General features: G+C 43.0%; 1 protein-coding gene across 3 annotated transcripts in view; it reads right to left on the bottom strand.

The window, feature by feature from the left end:
• Nucleotides 1-20,853, bottom strand: part of PASK (PAS domain containing serine/threonine kinase) — a 514,076-nt gene that overhangs the window by 397,552 nt on the left and 95,671 nt on the right. For all 3 annotated transcript variants that reach the window (XM_033957505.1, XM_033957503.1, XM_033957504.1), the window contains exons 3-4: nt 10,892-11,127; nt 1,433-1,603 (exon numbers count right to left, since the gene is read on the bottom strand). In XM_033957505.1, coding sequence (XP_033813396.1) covers nt 1,433-1,603; nt 10,892-11,127 — 407 coding nt within the window. The remainder of the gene's footprint in view (nt 1-1,432; nt 1,604-10,891; nt 11,128-20,853) is intronic.

The following is a 20,853-nucleotide window of genomic DNA, read 5'->3' as shown; positions in this document are numbered from 1 at the left end:
GCCCGAACACCGCTATTCCACCATTGTGGAGGTGGGTGGGCCCCTGTCTGAGGCTTTTTCCTCCGTTAAGATTGGTTTCTGCTTGTGGTTTACTATTTATTATACCTTCATTTATTCCTTTTGGTGAAAGTGTTTTTGTGATCATCAATAAATCTATAACATCTGTACACCTTCACAAAGTGTGCAGAGGAATAGATGAATAATTCTCCAAATCTGGACATTTCAGTGGAATACAATCATATCAAATTGACTTAATAAAGAAGTAGAATGGACAAATTTATATGAATCGATTATATACAAAGGAGTCCTCTTTCAGGGTTTAATGTTTCTGCCTCCGTGTGGGAAGCCAATCAGAGTTGAGAGAAGGTGTCAACAAGTCATGATCAGAAGAACCCTGAGTTGGCGTCTTTCATCAGTTATCGAGGAACAGGTGGAAGGAAGTCCCTTTAGTGAGCCATGAAAATATATTTGAGAAGAATTACATGAGATTTTTGGTTTTTATTATTTATTGTTTTGTATGTTTTGGTATGTATCATTTATTGGGTTTTTTAATGTTTTCATCAGTTTCCCCTGATGAAGCCGGACAAGGCAAAACTGGGATTCCAGTCAGGTTTTTTAAGTATGGATGCACAAAATTGAAGGAATTATGGATCTTTGAAGATTAAGAAAGCACCCCTGGAAGACATCTCAGTGAATTATTTGTTCATTGAAGAGAAGTGGGAGTTAATAATTAGAATAGATAAGTGTATTTTTCCTCCTCTTGCCAATCCTTTGAAAACTGTGAACTGAGAATGGATTCTTTTCAGAAATAGTTGTTGAAAAATGAGCACTTATGAGCTACTAAGTAGCTGTTTTCCAAGCACTGTATGATTTAAAATAAATCTATATAAATTGTGTTTATTGAATGGAAAAAATGAGAAATGAAAAATAGAATACTGTTCTGGGATTAAGGAATTACACTGGTATAAACCCAAACATCTGGGCTGGTCTAGCAGGAGAAGGTAATAAACTGCTCATTCAATATTCAAGTAAATATACAAACATAAGAGTAGTGGTAGTAGCATACAAAAATTATCACTTCTACAATGCTCCAAGGCTTTGTACCCACAAACTTTGGGCTCCTTTTACTAAGCTGCGTTAGCATTTTTAGCGCACGCATTTTAGCACGTGCTACACGGCTAGAACTAACACCAGCTCAATGCTGGCGTTAGCATCTAGCGCATGCTATTCCGCGTGTTAATGCCCTAACACGGCTTAGTAAAAGGAGCCATTTGTTTCAAAACAGTTTGGAAATTGATCTGCGTTTCTTATTTAATAAACATGGCAGAAGAAATTGATTTCATATTCAATAATAACAAAGAACTTGACAAGACACAGATTTGATGCATAAACCTTCCAGCTAGGTTTTCTCGCCCACTGCATCCAAACTTACCACTTTTCCACACATCAATGATGGTGAGCCATCAGCCTCTACATTTTCTTTTCCAACTGTTTCATCAATAACGTGACCACACTTAGGAATCAGCATTGATAGCTTCTGACCAATTAGTTCATGGCTGCTATATCCAAACAGCTTGCAGGCTTTGTCATTAGCAACTAAAATCTGTTGTAAGAAAGTTGATTAAAAAAATGTAGTTTAGACATTTTTGTTGTATGAAAGGAAAGATAAAAACACTGGCATTCTGATTGGGTTGGCTTGTTATCTATCAGAATGAAAGCATTATAATCTTTCTTTTAAAGAGTTTACTACCATTTCCCTAATCATTATATGGTCAATATTCAGATGGCAGCAGTGAACATTTTGCTGACCACCACCAGTGTTATTCCCGGATATTCAATGTCTGGCGATAATTGTATTATGCAGAATATAAGGGGGGCCCCATAACCAATATGTATTAGATACAATTTTAAGTAAGAGCTTAAAAGAACACTAATATTGAATAAAAAGATTTAGCTGAATAATAGAACTGCTTCAGAAACTTGTGACACAGCACAGTATGCAGAGCACATATTTTTCTTTAATAGAACAAAATATTTTGGTTTAATATCTGGAACAAGATGCTGAAAATAAGCTAAAAGACACACTAAAACAGTGGTCTCATACTCGCGGCCCGGGAGCCACATGCGGCCCGCCAGGTACTATTTTGAGGCCTTCGGTATGTTTATCATAATCACAAAAGTAAAATAGAACAGTTTCTTGATCATATGTCTCTTTAGCTATAAATTATAATATTATTATCAAGACTTAGCTAAAAGAAAAAATTAATAAACTATAAAGAGTTTTACCTCATGCAAAATTGTCATTTCTTCAATAAGGCATTAACAATTTTTTTTTCTGAGGCCCTCCAAGTACCTACAAATCCAAAATGTGGCCCTGCAAAGGGTTTGAGTTTGAGACCACTGCACTAACATATTTGTCACTTGAAGAGTTAGGGGAAATCATGTGTTTGTAGCCTACAGAAGTGTATTGTCTAGCAAATGAGAAAATTTCTGTAAACTATTCTGCAATAGAATAGAGCACGTCTACAAGGTCAGCATGTCCTTCTATTGCTGACAGAAGTGAAACCAATAGTATATTTATGCAGTGGCATACCTAGGGTATGTGGCACCTGGGGCCCATCATTTTTTGACACCCCCCCTCACCCACCCTCCATGTAAAAAATATTTTTTGTAATAACCATGAAACGGTATAAATGGTCAGAATAGAAACAGGGAGTGAAAATATTCTTTTATTGAACCTCATATATGTAACCATTATTCCAAACATAACATAACATAAATTATGTCTGAATTGTCATGACATCAGAAGTACATATGGAATAGTTGCAGGTGATGCTTGGGACAGTTCTGATTGTGTTAGTTCGGTTTTATGTGTTTTTTGAATAGAAGGGTTTTTATTTCTTTTTTGAAGGTTTTGTAGTTTGTGGTCGAGGTCAATAGGTTGTAGAGTTTGGGGTCGAGTGTTAGGAGATTGTCGAACAGTTTTTTTCTTTTGACGTTTTTGGTTGGAGGGTGTATGAATGGTGTGCGAGTTCTCCTATGTCTGGTTGAGGTGGATTTAATTATTTAGCTGAAGAAATTAGTTACCCCCCCCCCCCCATTCCACACACATTAATTCTCTTCCATTTTTGTTCCCATTATACAAAACACTGATAAGATTCCAGAAAAAAAATACATTAAAATAAGAAGTGAAACCAAAGGCCCCTACAGATGAGAACATAACATAAGAATAGCCTAATTGGGTCACCCAATGGTCCATCATGCCCAGTAGCCCATTCTCATGGTAGCCAATCCAGGTCACTAGTACCTGGTCAAAACCCAAAGAGTAGCAACATTCCATGCTACCGATCCAGGGTAAGCAGACATTTCCCCATGTCTGAATAACAGACTATGGACTTTTCCTCCAGGAATTTGTCCAAATCTTTCTTAAAATCAGCAATGTTATCTGCTTTTACCATAACTTCTGGCCACTTCATTTTTAAGCTTAGATCTTTCCTTCCAAACAGAGACCTTTCTAGATGTCAAATACAACACAAGGGAACTTCACACAGACTTAGCTGTGCAGGAAATGTGAATCTCCTCATACACCCACCTATAGTGCAAAAATGTGCAAAGGTCTGTTTTTTTTCTTTCGATCACTAGATAGCCTAATGCCACACAAGCAGCACTGTTACAAAAGGTCAATGCTAAGATTAACAAAGTTTCCTTCCTTGGACCACAAGGAGATACTGACAAACCACTGGAAGAGATCCCAAAACAACTACCTAGGCACAATACCCAAAGACTCACTCAGTGTTTGAACCAGTTGAGTGGAGTGGACTACCTGGGGGGTGGAAATGGGCCCGGAGTTTGCTCAGGAGAATTTCCCAGACCACCTCTTCCTCTCAACACATTGACACACTGCCACCACCACCACTAGGAACACCTCACTGGGTAGGCCAGCAATGCTTATAAACTTTATAAAACACATTATTATACTTTTTTTATAAAGCACATATTTTAGCTGAACTCTCTGACATCCTCAGCCTTTCCATTCACAAAAATAGAAGGAAGAAAAGTTCCCATTTCCTGCTATCTCATGTCCCCGGCCTATACAATATTTTTCTTCTGCAGACCCTTCAAAAGTCTGATCAAATCCTCATTTCACTTGCATTATAAAGTACTGAGGATGCCATCTCTCCCCAATCCCAGGTCCTAAAGTCTGAGACAGTAGCGCAAACTGCCCGATTCAGGAAGAAAAATTTCGATTCAGCCTATTTAATTGGTTTTTCGATTTGATTTTTCTGCCCAGTTGGGTGATTTTTTTCAAAAATCCTGGTGGGTTTTATAGCTTTTTCACCCCCTTTGGCTTCTCCTAACCACACTGGCGCTGTGGTATAAATAAAATAAAGAAACAAAAAGGATTTTTCCTCTCTCTTTTAAATCCTAGCTCACGTTTGCAGTCTAATACCAGCTCTGGCAGGATACACATTTCAAATCTGACATATTGTAATCACAAAACAGAAAATAAAATTAATTTTTCTACCTTTTGTTGTCTGGTTATTTTTCAAATCTTGTTGGTCCCAGGCTCTGGTTGTCTTCTGATAACTTGCTTGCCAGGGTCTCCTTCTTTCTTCATGCTAACCATCCATCTGCCATCTCTGTCCTCCCTTTCCATTTCCCTCCCCTCCCCAGGAAGTCTGGTATCTTTCCTTTTTTTCATCTACCTCCACAGATCCACCTTTTCTTAACTATCCTTTCATCCGGCATCTCTCCCTCCTTCCCCACCACCCCAGGGCCCACCATCTCTCCCTTTCTTTTCCCAATTACCCTCCTATCCAGTATCTCTATCCCTCCTCCAAACCATCCCTTGTGTCCAATTTCTCTCCCTTTCTGTTACTTCCCTCCCTAAATCCCATGGTCCATCATCTCTCTCCCTCTCCTCCATTTTCAGACCCATTATTTCTTCCCCCCCAAAGTCTGGCATATGCACATCTCTTTGAACACCCCTTCCCTCTGTGTATTTCTACACCAGGGTCCCCCCCAAAGGCCTGTCCCCCCCCTTGAAGGCCTGCACCCCCCAGAAGGCCTGCACCCCCCCGAAAGCCTGCACCCCCTTGAAGACCTTCCCCCCCCCTTGAAGGCCTGCACCCCCCTTGAAGACCTGCACCCCCCGAAGGCTGCACCCCCCAGAAGGCCTGCACCCCCCATAGGCCTGCACCCCCTTTAAGGTCTGTCCCCCCCTTGAAGGCCTGTCCCCCCCCCCTGTCCCCCCCCTTAAAGGCCTGCCTGCCTGTACCCCCTGAAAGCCTGTCCTCCCCCCATGAAGGCTTGTCCCCCCCCTTTAAGGCCTGGATCTCCCCCTGAAGGCTTGTCCCTCCCCTTGAAGGCCTGCACCCCCTGAAGGCTGCACCCCCCCAGAAGGCCTCACCCCTCCGAAGGCCTGCACCTTCTTGAAGGCCTGTCCCCCCCTTGAAGTCCTGTCCCACCCCCCTGTCCCCCCCCTTAAAGGCCTGCCTGCCTGTCCCCCCCTAAAAGCCTGTCCTCCCCCCATGAAGGCTTGTCCCCCCCCTTTAAGGCCTGCATCTCCCCCTGAAAGCTTGTCCCTCCCCTTGAAGGCCTGCACCCCCCCGAAGGCTGCACCCCCCCCAGAAGGCCTCACCCCTCCGAAGGCCTGCACCTTCTTGAAGGCCTGTCCCCCCCTTGAAGGCCTGCCTGCCTGTCCCACCCCCGAAAGCCTGTCTCCCCCCATGAAGGCATGTCCCCCCCCTTTAAGGCCTGCACCCCTTGAAGGTCTGCACCCGCCTGAAGGCTGCACCCCCCAGAAGGCCTGCACCCCCCCGAAGACCTGCACCCCCTTGAAGGCCTGTCCCACCCCCCTATCCCCCCATTAAAGGCCTGCCTGCCTGTCCCCCCCTTGAAGGCCTGCCTGCCTGTCCCCCCCTGAAAGCCTGTCTCCCCCCATGAAGGCTTGTCCCCCCCTTTAAGGCCTGCATCTCCCCCCGAAAGCCTGCACCTCCTTGAAGGCCTGTCCCCCCCCTTGAAGGCCTGTCCCACCCTCTGTCCCCCCCTTAAAGGCCTGCCTGCCTGTCCCCCACTTGAAGGCCTGCCTGCCTGTCCCCCCCCCCCAAAAGCCTGTCTCCCCCCATGAAGGCTTGTCCCCCCCCCCTTTAAGGCCTGCATCTCCCTCTGAAGGCCTGCCTGCCCGCCCCACCCCGAAGGACCGCTCGCCCCCCCCACCCCCCATCCAGACGTCCGGTTCTTCCCCTCTGGCCTCCCCGCACCATTTAGAGTAGAAGCAGCCTGCAGCAAGATCGCGATGTCAGCGATCTTGAGCTGCTTGTGCTGTCCTCCGCCGCAGACCCGCCCCCTCCTCTGACATCAGTGGAGAGGGGAGGGACCGCGGCGGAGGACAGCATGAAGCAGCGCAAGATCGCTGACGATTCGCGATCTTGCTGCAGGCTGCTTCGGTACTCTTAATGGTGCAGGGAGGCCAGAGAGGAAGAACCAGACATCGGGGGGGGGAGGGACGGACGCCGGAGCACCCCCTCAGGGCTCGCACCCGGTGCGGACCACCCCTCCCGCCCCCCCCTTGGTACGCCACTGTATTTATGAGTTAAGGGCCAGATTCACAAAGCAAACCGATTATGTACTGATCGGTTTGCGATCCCTTTGCAACTAGATTTCGCTCCTGCACTATTTACTAACCTCTCCTGCAATCTGCTTCAAATCCATGCATGCAAATGAGGAGAAACGCATGCAAAGTAGGTAGGGTCACAATTCACAAAACAAATTTCCCAATCCGACTGGGCTGGCCGATCAACCAAAGAAGTGACTGCTGGGGACCAGTCAAAAATGTCTTTCCGACTCTCTGAAGCCCTGCTCTCTGCTGCTCTGAATGTCTCCTGTCTGCTGCCCCGAATCTCTCCTGCTCTTCCCCACACTGCGAGCCCGTGGTTTTAATCTGCAGTTTTAAGCAGGTTAAAACCACAGGCTCGCTGGGCTAAAAAGTAAAAAAAATAAAAATATTTTTTAAGTCGCATCTAGGATGTGAATGGATTGCATCAGGTCCTGGTAGAGGAAAACAGCACATCACCCCAGCGCCGCTGAGCCTGCAATATGAAAGCCCTTTTTTCGCTTTCCCCCACTCTCCAAAATGAACATGGAGGTTCATTGGCTTGCTCGATTTCCCCTCGGTACTGAAACTGGAATGGGATCAGTGGGTGGAGTGCAGCGCAAATTTGTGAGGAGAGCAGAGGTTGGCGATCTGCTGCCCCAGAGCCCTAACCGATTGAGGCAATTCAAAGCCAGAAAGCTTTTAAAAAATCTTCAAGGTTACGTGCGGGCGGCAGCTTTCTTTAGAGCCCGGCTGCACCGAGCAGCGCCCCAGGGGATAGTTGCTTTTATTTTTCATGCACGCTGATCTGCATGTATATGTATAATAAAAAGAACATTTCCTGCAGAGATTCAGGGACGCTCTTCTCTTATCGCAGATTGCTTTTATTAGACATGTAGATTCGCTTGATAATTAAATCGAGTTTGTTCAATCGATTTGTAAACTAAGAATTTTATAGCACTGCAAATTCAACCATTAACCTTAAGAACTATATACTTTATCATCTTGACCATCACCAGTCAGTCCTGCTCATTTCTCTTGATCTCTCTTCTGCTTTCGATACTATTGATCACAGCTTATTACTTTCTCGCCTTCGTGAAATAGGAATAACTGGTGAAGTCATGGAATGGTTTACATCCTACTTTTCTAACAGATCCTCCAAGGTTATTGTTAATGATTCTTCCTCTGTTTCTTTTCCCACTAAATACGGGATTCCACAAGGATCTATTTTGTCTCCTCTCCTCTTTAACATTTTCTTGTCTTCCCTTTTGATAGTGGGCCAGTCTATTGGCTTTACCACCTTCGCATATGCTGATGATGTGCAGCTAATACACCCCATTGATCTGAATAATTCTGATGAAATTGCCTCCATTAATCTAAAACTCGAAAAAATTAAACTATGGCTCGATACCAACATGTTGTCACTCAACATCAATAAATCTAAACTGATGATTTTCCCCCTTAAAGAGGGACTAACCCATCAGACCCCCCTGAAATTTGAATCGATTCCGATTAAAGTGGTCTCTACTCTCAAACTTTTGGGAGTTACTTTTGACTGTAAATTTTCCTACCATAATCACATTAGTACAGTGGTCCAGAAATGTTTTCACCGTCTCAGGATGATACGTTCTCTTTCCAAACTGTTAAATCTATCATCTCTTAATATACTAATTCATTCCTTAGTAATTACTTGTATAGATTATTGTAATGCCCTCTACAAGGGCATCACTAAAAAGGAAATAAGGCGGCTCCAGATTATACAAAACACTGCTATTAAAATCATTTACGGTGCTAGGAAATACGACCATGTCTCCCCCCTTCTAATTAATGCCCACTGGTTACCTGTCGAACACAGAATTAGCTATAAAATTTTACTATTAATCTTCACCACTCGTTCATTTAGTTTACCAGAATTTATTGACTGATTACTTATTCCCTATTACCCTGCCAAATCTCTTCGTTCTATATCACAAAATCTCTTAACTGTTCCATCTCTCAAGATTATCAATACTTTAAGAATCAATAATTTCGCTGTTACCGTGCCTACCCTATGGAATTCATTGCCTCATCATTTACGAATGGAATCTTCAATAAAGCAATTTAAGGCAAACCTCAAAACTTTTTTATTTAAGGATGCCTTTGGATTAAAAAAAAAAATTGTCCTTTTCAGGACTAAACTACGCTAGTCTCCCTACCTACCTTGTGTCTTTACCTTTAATGTTCTCTTTACTTAAATTATTGTAGTTCTTCCCCCTTTCCTACTTGTGTGTAGTCAACTTACGTGCTCCCTGTTTAACCATTATTAGACTAACACTGTCTTGTTTTTATTATTTTAATACTAAATGTTTGTTTTATAAACTTTACTTTTTATTGCTGTACACCGCTTAGAAATTTGAATAAGCGGTATAACAAATATTTTAATAAACTTGAAACTATAGATTTCTACTTCTTCCATTATATAAGATTGTATAGATGTCTTTGAATTGTTGACCTCTTCGCTGATTGAGATAGAATTAAGAACTGAGGGATATATTTAAGAACTGAGGGGCCTGTATGTAGCCTGTCACATATTACATATACCAAACAATTTGGTGCCTGCCTTGGATCTATCTCTGAGGACATCAACGTCAGGTAAGACCATGGTCTGTAAGTTTTTTTTTCTGAAGCAGCATGATAAGGCACAGCTGCAGGAGATATTATGAGAAGCTAAAGTTTCTTTAAGTAAAGCCATGGGGTTAGTATGGCTTTGACCGATCGGGTAATGTTAAATAAATTTAATTATTTTGCCCATCTCTTGATGGCACTCAGTAATTTATGGAGTAAGGTTTCTCCTAGACTGCATGATATCTGGGAGGGCTGTTACAATCTGAATATCAGACAAGACATGGCTAGAGAAATTTATGCTTTACATGCTGGACTGTTCTGCACAAACACTGTGATTAGAAAAAAAAAAGGAGATTGAAGTTTCTGTTTAATGAGAAGGTACGTACCAAAGATCTAAGGCTCTCTTCGCTTATACCGTTATCAGTACTAGGAGTTCTTTTTGTGTATGACACGGTGCAACCAAAGAAAACATAAAGGAATGTGTCTGATTAGTGCACTATAGTGAATGCTAATGGACGTCCAGGGTTAAAATTCCATGGTAATGACAATATATTTGAGTACTCATCTTGAATTGTTACATTTTCTTTTTTATCACCACTGAAGGTTAGAAAAACAAAGTTCCCCAACTGACAGGTAGTGTGTTATGCATATAGGCTTGGTTGCTAAACGTTAAAATGCTTTGCTCCTTTGAAAGAATGTGAACTATTTTAAAGTCTTTACACCGATGCTAGGTTTTGATGAACTGTAATTCAACAGGATTGCATGTCAGAATTTAGAATTGTATCTGTGTATAAGATATTTTTTAGTTCTAAACAGTGTGCCTTTGTTGAACCTGCTAGAGAGGAAGTGTGTTAGTGCAACAGTTGTGCCAGCCTAAAGACTTACAGGTCTGTATTGAGAATCTCCCTCCAAGTATTGAGAAATTTCCCTCCAACAATACTCATTACCTACTGCACAGCAATAAATCTTTGAAGTAGAATTGTGAAAACAGTATGCGATAAAAGAAAACTAAGAACACTTCTGGAATCAGCATTAAAAAGTGAGGTAATATCACATGTTAGTTTTCAGTCATCCAAAATCATGCAGATTAGTGTTATTGTCCTGCTCCGAAGGACAGACGGGGGGGGGGGGGGGGGGGCGACGGCAGGAAAGCACGCCACTGCAGTTGTGCACATGCGAAGGGGCTGCTTGAGCCATGGCTGGGAAGGTGAGGACACAGATAAGCATGGCGCGCAAGGTAAGAGTGACGTCCTGTTCCTAACAGCAAGTTCCCGCCAACCATCGCTTCTTAAAAAAAACAGACAGGGGGAAGGGAGAGTGACAGAAAGAAAGACAGACAGGGGGCCAGGGAAAGAGACAGAGAAAAAGAAAGAAAGAAATGCCTAAATCTACACATCTATTCTAGCACCCGTTAATGTAACGGGCTAAAAAGCTAGTATAAAATAAATCCTAAAGCATAAACCTTAAGTACCTTTGCTTTACTGCAGTGCCTTTCCTGTAATTAATAAAATGTCTTATAATATATACAGTATTAAATTTACCATCAAATTACAAACTTTTAAGTTTTTACTAAAAAACAATAGTATCATTCACATTTTTCTGGATTTGGTCCTAATTATTTCTAATGATCATCAAATAGGGTTCAAGAAATACACAGATTAGCAACAGGCCTATGTAAATTCTGTATTATACCTCTGTTGTCTGGGCATCCACAGTAAAAACGGCTCTGCTTGGGTTGCGCACAACAGCTGACAGGGCCTGACTGGTCTCTCCTGTGGCCAGGACATTTAACAGAGAACCACAGGTAAGGCTGCAGATGGAGCTGGAAAGGGAAGCTGGCTCAGATCGGGTCCAAATACTGCAGAGTTTGCAGGCAGGCATATTGCGGATGACAGCTGAGGATAGACTGTAGGAGCTCCATCCATCTCCTGAAATAGAACAAGGGTAGAGACAGTTCAGTATCTGCTGGAAATGTGCAAACAAGCCTTCTGCAAGTTTAAGATACCAGCTTGCCTTTTTATGATTCATTAAAATTTGAGAATTTATTAAAAATCAATAAATATAAAAGGTAGTTTGAGATATATACATTGTGAGCTAAAAAACAACACACCCTAATAGTTTTTGTTGCATCCTCCACATAATTTGGCCAATTCTTATAAAATTTAGTGTCATATCCTGAGGGAAGTTGACGCAAAGTGATGTAAATATTTTTCATTGTATCGAAACTACCTTGTGAAAATGAAGTATTAACCAAATAAAAGCACATCACAAAGTTTTATGGAATATCTTGCATAAAAATCTAAAATCATGCTGTAAAATGAGATTAGGTTTTTACCTCAATAATATCTTTTCCAGGGGGGGCGCTGGTGAGCCCGATGAGGTAGGAAGCTAGCGACGCGAGCTCCGGCGGTTCAGGCACAATAATCAATCGAAAACGCATTATTACAGCTAATTACTGCAGCACATTTGCTTCCAGCGAGAAGGGAAATGGCTTCCAGCAAACCTACTAAGCGAAAGAGTGCCGAACCCACCTCACCGTCGAAATCGGACGGGGCTAAGGCTGACGATGCGGCTACGGCGGCCATTTTAGGTGAGCTCCGCGCGATTAAAGAACTGCTTGTTGACACCAAGCAGGATATCAGTGACATGAAAACTGATATTGCTGCTCTAAAGGAAGAATTTGCTGCAGCAAAGGCAACGGCAGCCCTGTTAGAGACTAGGACCACGGCAGCTGAGTCCTCCATTAAAACCCTGCTCAAACAACAAAACCGCGTGGCTACCCTGGAACGTGCACTTGAAGATGCAGATAACCGTGCACGTAGGTCTAGTTTCCGTCTTCTAGGTCTCCCGGAGGGACGGGAGGCTTGTGACCTAGTGGAATTTCTTGCGGTTCTCCTTCCTCAAATTTTAAAAATGAACGATGGTATCAAACTAGACTTTGATTGTGCTTTCCAATTGCCACAGCCTAATACATTTCATAAGAAATATCCCAGGCCTATTCTGGTCACCCTTCTTCAACATCAGCAGGTTATTAAAACCATGCAGCATGCTAAGATGCACTCCCCTGTCACATTTGAAGGGAATAAAATATTGATTGTTCCAGATCTGGCGAAGGAAACGGCAAAGAAGAGGAAATTATTATTGTCATACCAGCCTCAGCTCAAAAATATGGGTGCCAAATTTGGCATGCTGTACCCGGCTCGCCTGAGGGTCACCTTTAATAATACTACAAAAGACTTCCTTAACCCTGCAGAACTGGCAGACTTTATTGAATCCGTGAAGCCCACCGCCATAGATAAAACCTGACTAATTTGTTAATATTCTGTGATCAATTTATCATGTCACATGTTGAAGCTGTTATCACCAGTCATGCCTATGTGTTATAGTGATGCTGTTTACTATTATAATGCCTGAACTGTTGGAGCCCTGCTGTTTCGGGCTTCTCTCTTGTCAGCTTTCTGACCCATGGTGTCTTTAACCTGTTTGTTACAGTTTTCTGTGCATATCAGATCTCTATTGCTATTCAGGGGCTGTCTGCATCCTTTTGGCAATCCATATCCATGCCAACACTCTGTATTAGCCATCTTGCTGACTCAATGCTATTTGTTTTATCTGTATTTATATGACATTAACATGTTTTTCTCTCAATGTGAAAGGGCTTCATAATCCGATAAAGAGGCTAAAAATCCTGCGCTACACTGAACAATATAATCCAGATATTGTGTTCTATCAAGAAACTCACCTTAGCGCCACTGAAGCTCTTAAGGTTGCTCCTAAGTGGGCTCATGTTCCTTTGTTTTCCTCCTCAGTAGGAAGAAAGAATGGGATTATAACATTGATTCGCAACCGCCCGGACATCAGCATTATTTCATCTTCTCACGACCTGGATGGGCGATGGCTCAGGGTACAACTGAAGGTAGGGAACAGTTCACTTCAGATTTACAATATCTATGCACCTAATCAAGATTGCCCTTCTTTCTTTGAGGCCTTGGCCAACGATATCAGCTCTGTCAGTCATCAACCACTTATACTGGGAGGTGACTTTAATCTAATTCTAAATCCAGAAATTGATAGGAAATCTAAGGCCTCCTACAAGAAGTCCAAGTCTTGGTTTTGCTTACAAGACTTTATATATCAATTGAAACTTGTGGACCCATGGAGATTGCAGCATCAAACAGATGAGTCATTTACATTTTTCTCCTCACCACATTCATCTTATTCGAGGATTGATTTCTTTTTGATCAGTTACTCATTGGTATGTAAGTTGGATACATCTGAGATTCAAGCTATTACTATTTCAGATCACTCTTCGATCACACTCGCATTTGTGGATGTAGCTATGCCGAAAACATCTGGATCCTGGAGATTTAATTCATCTTTACTGCTAGATCCTCTATTCAGTGAGCACATCAACACTCATATTAAAGATTATTTTACTATTAATAAAGTAGAAGAGACTTCATGGCAACTTACATGGGACGCATTTAAATCCTACATCAGAGGCATTATCATTGCCTAGACCGCCAGGAAAAAATCTGAATCCAAGTGGCAGCTGAAATCGCTAGAAACTCAGATTACTGCTTTAGAGTCTGCACACATTGCTGATCTGTCTGACATAAATATCCAGATTGAATTAAACAAATTGCGGTATGATTATAATCTAAAGCTCAGCACTGCTGCTGCCTCGGAAGTTCTTCTTCAGGCATCACATTACTATGCCACATCTAATAAGGCTGGGCACCAACTAGCTCAATATTTGAAACTGAAGTTGGAACGCACAACTATACCAGCAATTAAATCGGACACCGATGAGCTACTCGCAACTGATCGAGATATTTGCCGCCAATTTTTTCTTTTTTACCAAGATTTATATAGATCAGGCAAACCATTTTCTTTGCTAATGGATGAATACATTTCCAATCTAGATGGACCTAAGCTAGATGAAGAGGATGACCGAATTTTATCTTCACCTTTGGAATTGGATAATCTCAAGGAAGCATTGAACTCCATGGCTAAACACAAAGCTCCAGGACCTGATGGACTCTCTGTAGAGTTTTATGTAGCCTTCCAAGAGACTCTATTACCAGTGCTTCTTTCTTATCTGAACCATCTTATCGACCAAGGATTGGCGATGGGCTCCATCACGGAAGCAGTGATTATTGTCTTACTGAAACCAGATAAGGATCCACTCTTTGTTCAACATTACAGACCTTTGTCACTGATAAATGTGGACGCCAAGGTTTATGCGAAAATACTGGCTTCTAGGCTACAACTTGTTCTACCTAAAGTGATACATGCAGATCAAAACGGATTTATGAAGGGCCGCCTTGCCAGTGATAATTCTCGCCTTTTCTCTCACATCATATCTCAAGCTTCTAGCTCTGCGACACCTTATGTTGCCATGGCCTTAAATGTGGAGAAGGCTTTTGATCGGGTGGAATGGTCATTCATGTTTAAAGTCCTATCATGGTTTGGCTTTTGTGATACATTCATAAGAATGTTAAAGGTGCTGTACTCTCATCCGACTACTAAACTTAGAGTTAATGGAGTCTTCTCTGAAGCATTTTCTCCATCGAGAGGTACAAGGCAAGGTTGCCCTTTATCGCCTTTACTATTTAACGTGGCCTTGGAGCCTCTTCTACTTGCCATCAGAGCGAATTCTTCCATTAGAGGCTTTAAGCTAGAAGATTTAACTTTCAAAATATCGGCTTACGCTGATGATATTCAATTGTATACTCAATTGGACTCCTTACCAGCTGTTCTTCATATGATTGAAGCTTATTCTTCTGTGTCTGGATACAAACTTAACCCGACCAAAACAGAGGTCATGCCGCTTTCTGGATTACCATGTGGTGCTGAGGTACGAGAGTTGCATCTCAAATACACACCAAATAAATTGAAATACCTAGGGGTGTATTTTGGACCATCTATTGAGGAGACTCAGGAGTATAATATACATTACATCATAGACATTATTGATAATGTTATCACCAGATGGTCACCTTTGAAATTATCATGGTGGGGTCGTTTGGATTCTATCAAGATGGTTCTAGCTCCAAAAATCACCTAAGTCTTGTCTATGATTCCTTTTCTTTTTCCTCTCGCTGCTTACAAGAAATTCGAGTCTGCCTTAGTTAAGTTTCTGTGGAATGCCAAGACTCCTCGCATCGCCTTGAAGAAATTAAAATGTACCAAAGAAAATGGTGGGGTCAACTTCCCTAGCCTATATGATTATCATTTAGCTTTTCTGTGCAGACAAGGATCTCTCTGGCTTAAAGCTCCAGCTGAAACACATATGCCTGCCTGGTTGAAGCTGGAACATGCCTTACTTCCTGAGGAACACTTTATGTATGCCCCATTTGCTTCAGTGAAACGTAGATTTCATGACAATGTACTTCTTTCCTCTACTAAAACTGATCTTTTGGATTTGGACTCTATAGCTTCTGTACGATGGAATGATACCACCAGCTCTCCTTTGTGGCATAACCCTTGCCTGCAAATCCAAGGTCAGTATATGGAATGGAAATCTTGGCGTAGGAAGGGTGTTTGGTCCATAAAACAACTATTAACAGACCTCACCTTCTTGGATTTTGACATATTGGCCAGAGTCTATGATTTGAATTCGTCCCACTATTATCAATGGTTGCAGTTGTGCCACTGTATTTCAACTTATCTCAAGAAGATAACTCTGGATACTGCACTGCCAACTATACTTCAATGGATTGATCTGATCACTTCCAATAGAGGCCAGGCCTCAGCATGGTATAAGATACTTCATAAACATAAGTTTCCACCATCTCTTGCTCTGTATGATATTTGGGCCAATGATGCATCAGTATCTATAGGATTGTATAATTGGGAAGAGATATGGCTATCTTCCTTTAAGGCCTTGAAGTCGTCCACCATATTACACACTGTGCTTTTTTTCTATCACCGAGCATATTGGACGCCACTCAAACTGTCTAAATTAGGGTCTGAAAATTCAGATAAATGTTGGTCCTGTCTGGATAATGTGGGCACTTTAGATCACATGATTTACTACTGTTCCCTGCTGAGATCATTTTGGTCAGATGTCTGGTCTACCATATGTCAGATATTACACATACGTGAGGAACTTTCATTCTCTATTGTTATTTATGGGGCAGGTGCTCTACGGAAGAGTCAACTAGATAAATATGAAACCCGATTGCTTAAATGTTTGTTACTTATTGCATTTAAATCTATTTTGGCAAACTGGAAAGACTTCTCGTCTCTCCATCACAACTCTTGGTGAAATACCGTTTGCCTGTTTTCGAAATATGAACTTATTGCTGCTGACAAAACTAACTCTTCTCGCTCCTATAACAATGTGTGGTCTCCTGTTTTGTCTTATTGCAAGTTGAAATAGGCAGTCATTTTACCTAGTTGTAATACCGTTGAGGTCTTTTTCTGCTGCCAGCAATTGATATGAATGGCTATATTTGATCTGCTTAATGATCTTTCTGCCTTATGGTGTTAATTGGCCTCTACTCTATGCTGATTGTATTGCACAATTCACACTTCATTGCATTTATTTCTGTAGCACAGCTTGTTATTTATTGTTTGTAATTTTTATGTTTTCAAAAATTCAATAAAAATGATTGAATTTAAAAAAATAATATCTTTTCCAGTAGATAGGGATGGTATGCTGAACCAAGGGTCTTGCTCCCACTCCCACAAGTCTGTTGCAGGCGTTTCTGAACACTGTTTTCAGTATCTCTTCCTTCTCCCTGCTCTCTGCTGCCTCCAGTCAGTTAGTTACAAAGCCAGCAACAGCGCTACAGGAGAGAACAGGAGAAGAAGAACAGGGTAACCCCTAACAAGACTTTGATCAACTCATATGGATAACACATAGCTCACACCCACACCATAGAGAGGAAAGGAACAAACAACAAACTCCATGACCATGGCATCTCCCTGTGAGAGAGGATAAGCACCCAGATCATCATCCTCAGGAACCCCATCTGACCAGCTGTCAGTGTCCAGAGGGAGACATGGGCCTCCATAGAGAAGCAGAGGCTGGAATACGGGGAGGCTGCACAGATAGTCGCTTACTAGCTGACCCAGAAAGCGCTGCAACATCAACATAGGCTTACCAGTGCAAGTTCACAAAGTCAGGCATAAAGGGGCCGAGAACCCCCTTCAAGGGGAAAGTTAGAGCATATTCTTTTCACTTTGGGGCCTTTAGAACCTTTAACAGGCACTGGTGCTGTATCATGGGACCCCCAAGAGGGTAAAATCATCCCCTATCCATCCCACGATTGGCAGCATTAATAAGGTGGTCAGAGGCTGAACCTGAGGTTTCTGCCTCCCCAGAATGTGTGGCGGAACATGCGCTCTTCAGGTGCTCATCAACCTAGCATGAATTAGAAACATAGAAACATGATGGCACATAAAGACCAAATGGCCCATCCAGTCTGCAGTAACCATTATCTCTTCCTCTCGCTAAGAGATCCCACATGTCGATCCCACGCTTTCTTGAATTCAGACACAGTCTCTGTCTCCACCACCTCTTCTGGGAATTCATGCCATTGGAGCATGAGGACTCCTTGACGGAAGTGGATGCAAGACCCATGGTTCAGCATACCATCCCTTTTGCACTGGGAAGATGTGCATTTCAGCATGACAATGTCAGAGACCTACAAGAAATGTAGAAGAGGCTCAAGCAGCAATATAGCAACCCAGAAGCCATCCATCAGACACTGATGAAGAGAATAGATAATATTCCAAAAATGGCAAGTAAAGATAATGACAAGCTAGTGGATCTAGACCTTCTCCAAGAACTGGAAGCACTGAAAGCTGATCCGAGACTTCCAAGCCTAAGCTATCTAGATACATACTATGGCATAAAAAAGTTTACAGAAAGCTGCCGTATGACATCATAGAAACATAACAGCATCCACTATCTCATCCTCTCCCTAAGAGATCCCACATGCTTCTCCCATGCTCTCTTGAATTCAGACACAGACTGTCTCCACCACCTCTACTATGAGACTATTCCACACATCTACCACCCTTTCTGTAAAAAAATATTACCTTAGATTACCTCTTATTCTATGCCCTCTCACTTTGGAGTTTCCTTTCAATTGAAAGAGACTTGCCTTGTACATACTTATGTCATATAGGTATTTAAATGTTTCATCATATCTCCCCTCTCCTGCCTTTCCTCCAAAGTATACATATTTGAGATCTTTAGGTCTGTCTCTATGCACCTTATGATGCAGACCACTAACCATTTTAGTTGCCTTCCTCTAGATCCACTCCATCCTGTTTATATCTTTTTGAAAAGTGCGGTCTCCAGAACTGTACACAATATTCTAAATGAGGTCTTACTAGAGTCTTATACAGGAGCATCAATACCTCCTTTTTCCCACTGGCCATTCCTCTCCCTATGCATCCAAGCATTCTTCTTGCTTTTGCTATCACCTTTTCAACCTGTTTGACCAGCTTAACATCATTACATACTATCACACCCAAGTCCTGCTCCTTTTTCATGCACAAAGGTTCTTGACCCCCTAAACCAGGGGTGCCCAACACGTCGATCGTGATCGACAGGTCGCTCGCTCAGGCGACCCCAGTCGATCGCAGAGCGGGTTCCCTTCTTCCATTCTCTTTTTTCCCCTCCTGACTGGCCTGCTCCTGAATTCTGCTGCTGCCTCCGCTGCTCAACATTTAAAAAAAAAAAACTGGCTTGGAGAATTTATGCTCCGGGGGCTAACGTGTGCTTGTACCGGCTTCCCTTCTCTTCCCTCTGAAACCGGAAGTTATGTCGGGGGGGGGGAGAGAAGGGAAGCCGGCACGCACATGTTAGAGCCCCATTCGCGGGCTAAAGCGGGAGACAGGTCAGTGAAGCTTGCGATTTGCTCTTCTTGCTGCCAGGTCCTGCCTATTTTCTGTTTCCTCAAAGGCAGGACCCAGCAGCATTTCTCCCAATAGGTCGATCTTGGGCCGATCAGCCTTCCTCTCCCCGACGTCAATTCTGCCGTCGGAGAGGAAGTTCTGGCCAGCGGAACTTCCTCTCCGACGGCAAAATTGACGTCGGGGAGAGGAATGCTGGTGGGCCCGAAGCAAGGAGAGCTTGGCCGGCGGCGGGCGGCTTTGGGGGCCTGTTATCCGATGGCAGCGGCAGTGGCTTGGGGGAGGGCAGGCAGGGAGACAGAAGGAAAGAAGAAAACAGAAAAAAAGAAAGGGGGCATGAAGAGAGAAAGAAAGAGAGGGCAGGGAGAGAAGAAGAAAACATTGGGGGGGGAGGGAATGAGGTCAGGAGGAGAGGAAGCATACAGGCTAAAAGAAGGGAAGAAAGATTGGATGCACAGTCAGAAGAAGAAAGTGCAACCAGAGACTCATGAAATCACCAGACAAGGTAGGAAAAATGATTTTATTTTAAATTTAGTGATCAAAATGTGTCTGAATTTATATCTGCTCTCTATATTTTACAATATGGTCCTCTTTTACTAAACCGCAATAGAGGTTTTTAGCACAGGGAGCCTATGAGCATCGAGAGCAGCGCTAGGCATTCAGCGCAGCTCCCTGCGCTAAAAACTGCTATCGTGGTTTAGTAAAAAGGGAGGGGGGTGGGTATTTGTCTATTTTTGTATGGTTGTTACTGAGGTGACAGTGCATAGAGTCATCTGCTTTGACCTCTTTGAAAAACCCTGGAATAGGAATGATAATTAACAATTCTATGCGTACAGTGTGCGTTGTGTTTTTTAAAAATTTTATTACCTGGTTGGGTTTCTATACTTATTACCTGGTTTGCTTTCTATACCTGTGTTACATCCCAGCACCTCTCTCAGTATCCCACGATCCCTTTATCCCTCAGGAATCCGTCCAATCCCTGTTTGAATCCCTGTACCGTACTCTGCCTGATCACTTCCTCCGGTAGCGCATTCCAGGTGTCCACGACCCTTTGGGTGAAAAAAAACTTCCTTGCATTTGTTTTGAACCTATCTCCCTTCAGTTTCTCCAAATGCCCCCTCGTACTTGTTGTCCCCTTCAGCCTGAAGAATCTGTCCCTATCCACCCTCTCTATGCCCCTCATGATCTTGAAGGTCTCTATCATATCTCCCCTGAGCCTCCTTTTTTCCAGAGAGAAGAGCCCCAGCCTATCCAACCTCTCGGCGTACACTGCCCGTACGCCGAGAGGTTGGATAGGCTGGGGCTCTTCTCTCTGGAAAAAAGGAGGCTCAGGGGAGATATGATAGAGATCTTCAAGATCATGAGGGGCATAGAGAGGGTGGATAGGGACAGATTCTTCAGGCTGAAGGGGACAACAAGTACGAGGGGGCATTCGGAGAAACTGAAGGGAGATAGGTTCAAAACAAATGCAAGGAAGTTTTTTTTCACCCAAAGGGTCGTGGACACCTGGAATGCGCTACCGGAGGAAGTGATCAGGCAGAGTACGGTACAGGGATTCAAACAGGGATTGGACGGATTCCTGAGGGATAAAGGGATCGTGGGATACTGAGAGAGGTGCTGGGATGTAACACAGGTATAGAAAGCAAACCAGGTAATAAGTATAGAAACCCAACCAGGTAGTGCATGTGCAAGACCAGAGGGTTAGGACTTCGATGGGAAGATAGGACTCAATGGGAAACCAAGGTGGCAAGGGGGCCCCTTCTGGTGATTCAGACAGG

Source organism: Geotrypetes seraphini, chromosome 9, assembly GCF_902459505.1.
Source record: "Geotrypetes seraphini chromosome 9, aGeoSer1.1, whole genome shotgun sequence".
NCBI lineage: Eukaryota > Metazoa > Chordata > Amphibia > Gymnophiona > Dermophiidae > Geotrypetes > Geotrypetes seraphini.
This window is presented reverse-complemented; position numbering and strand designations above follow the sequence as displayed.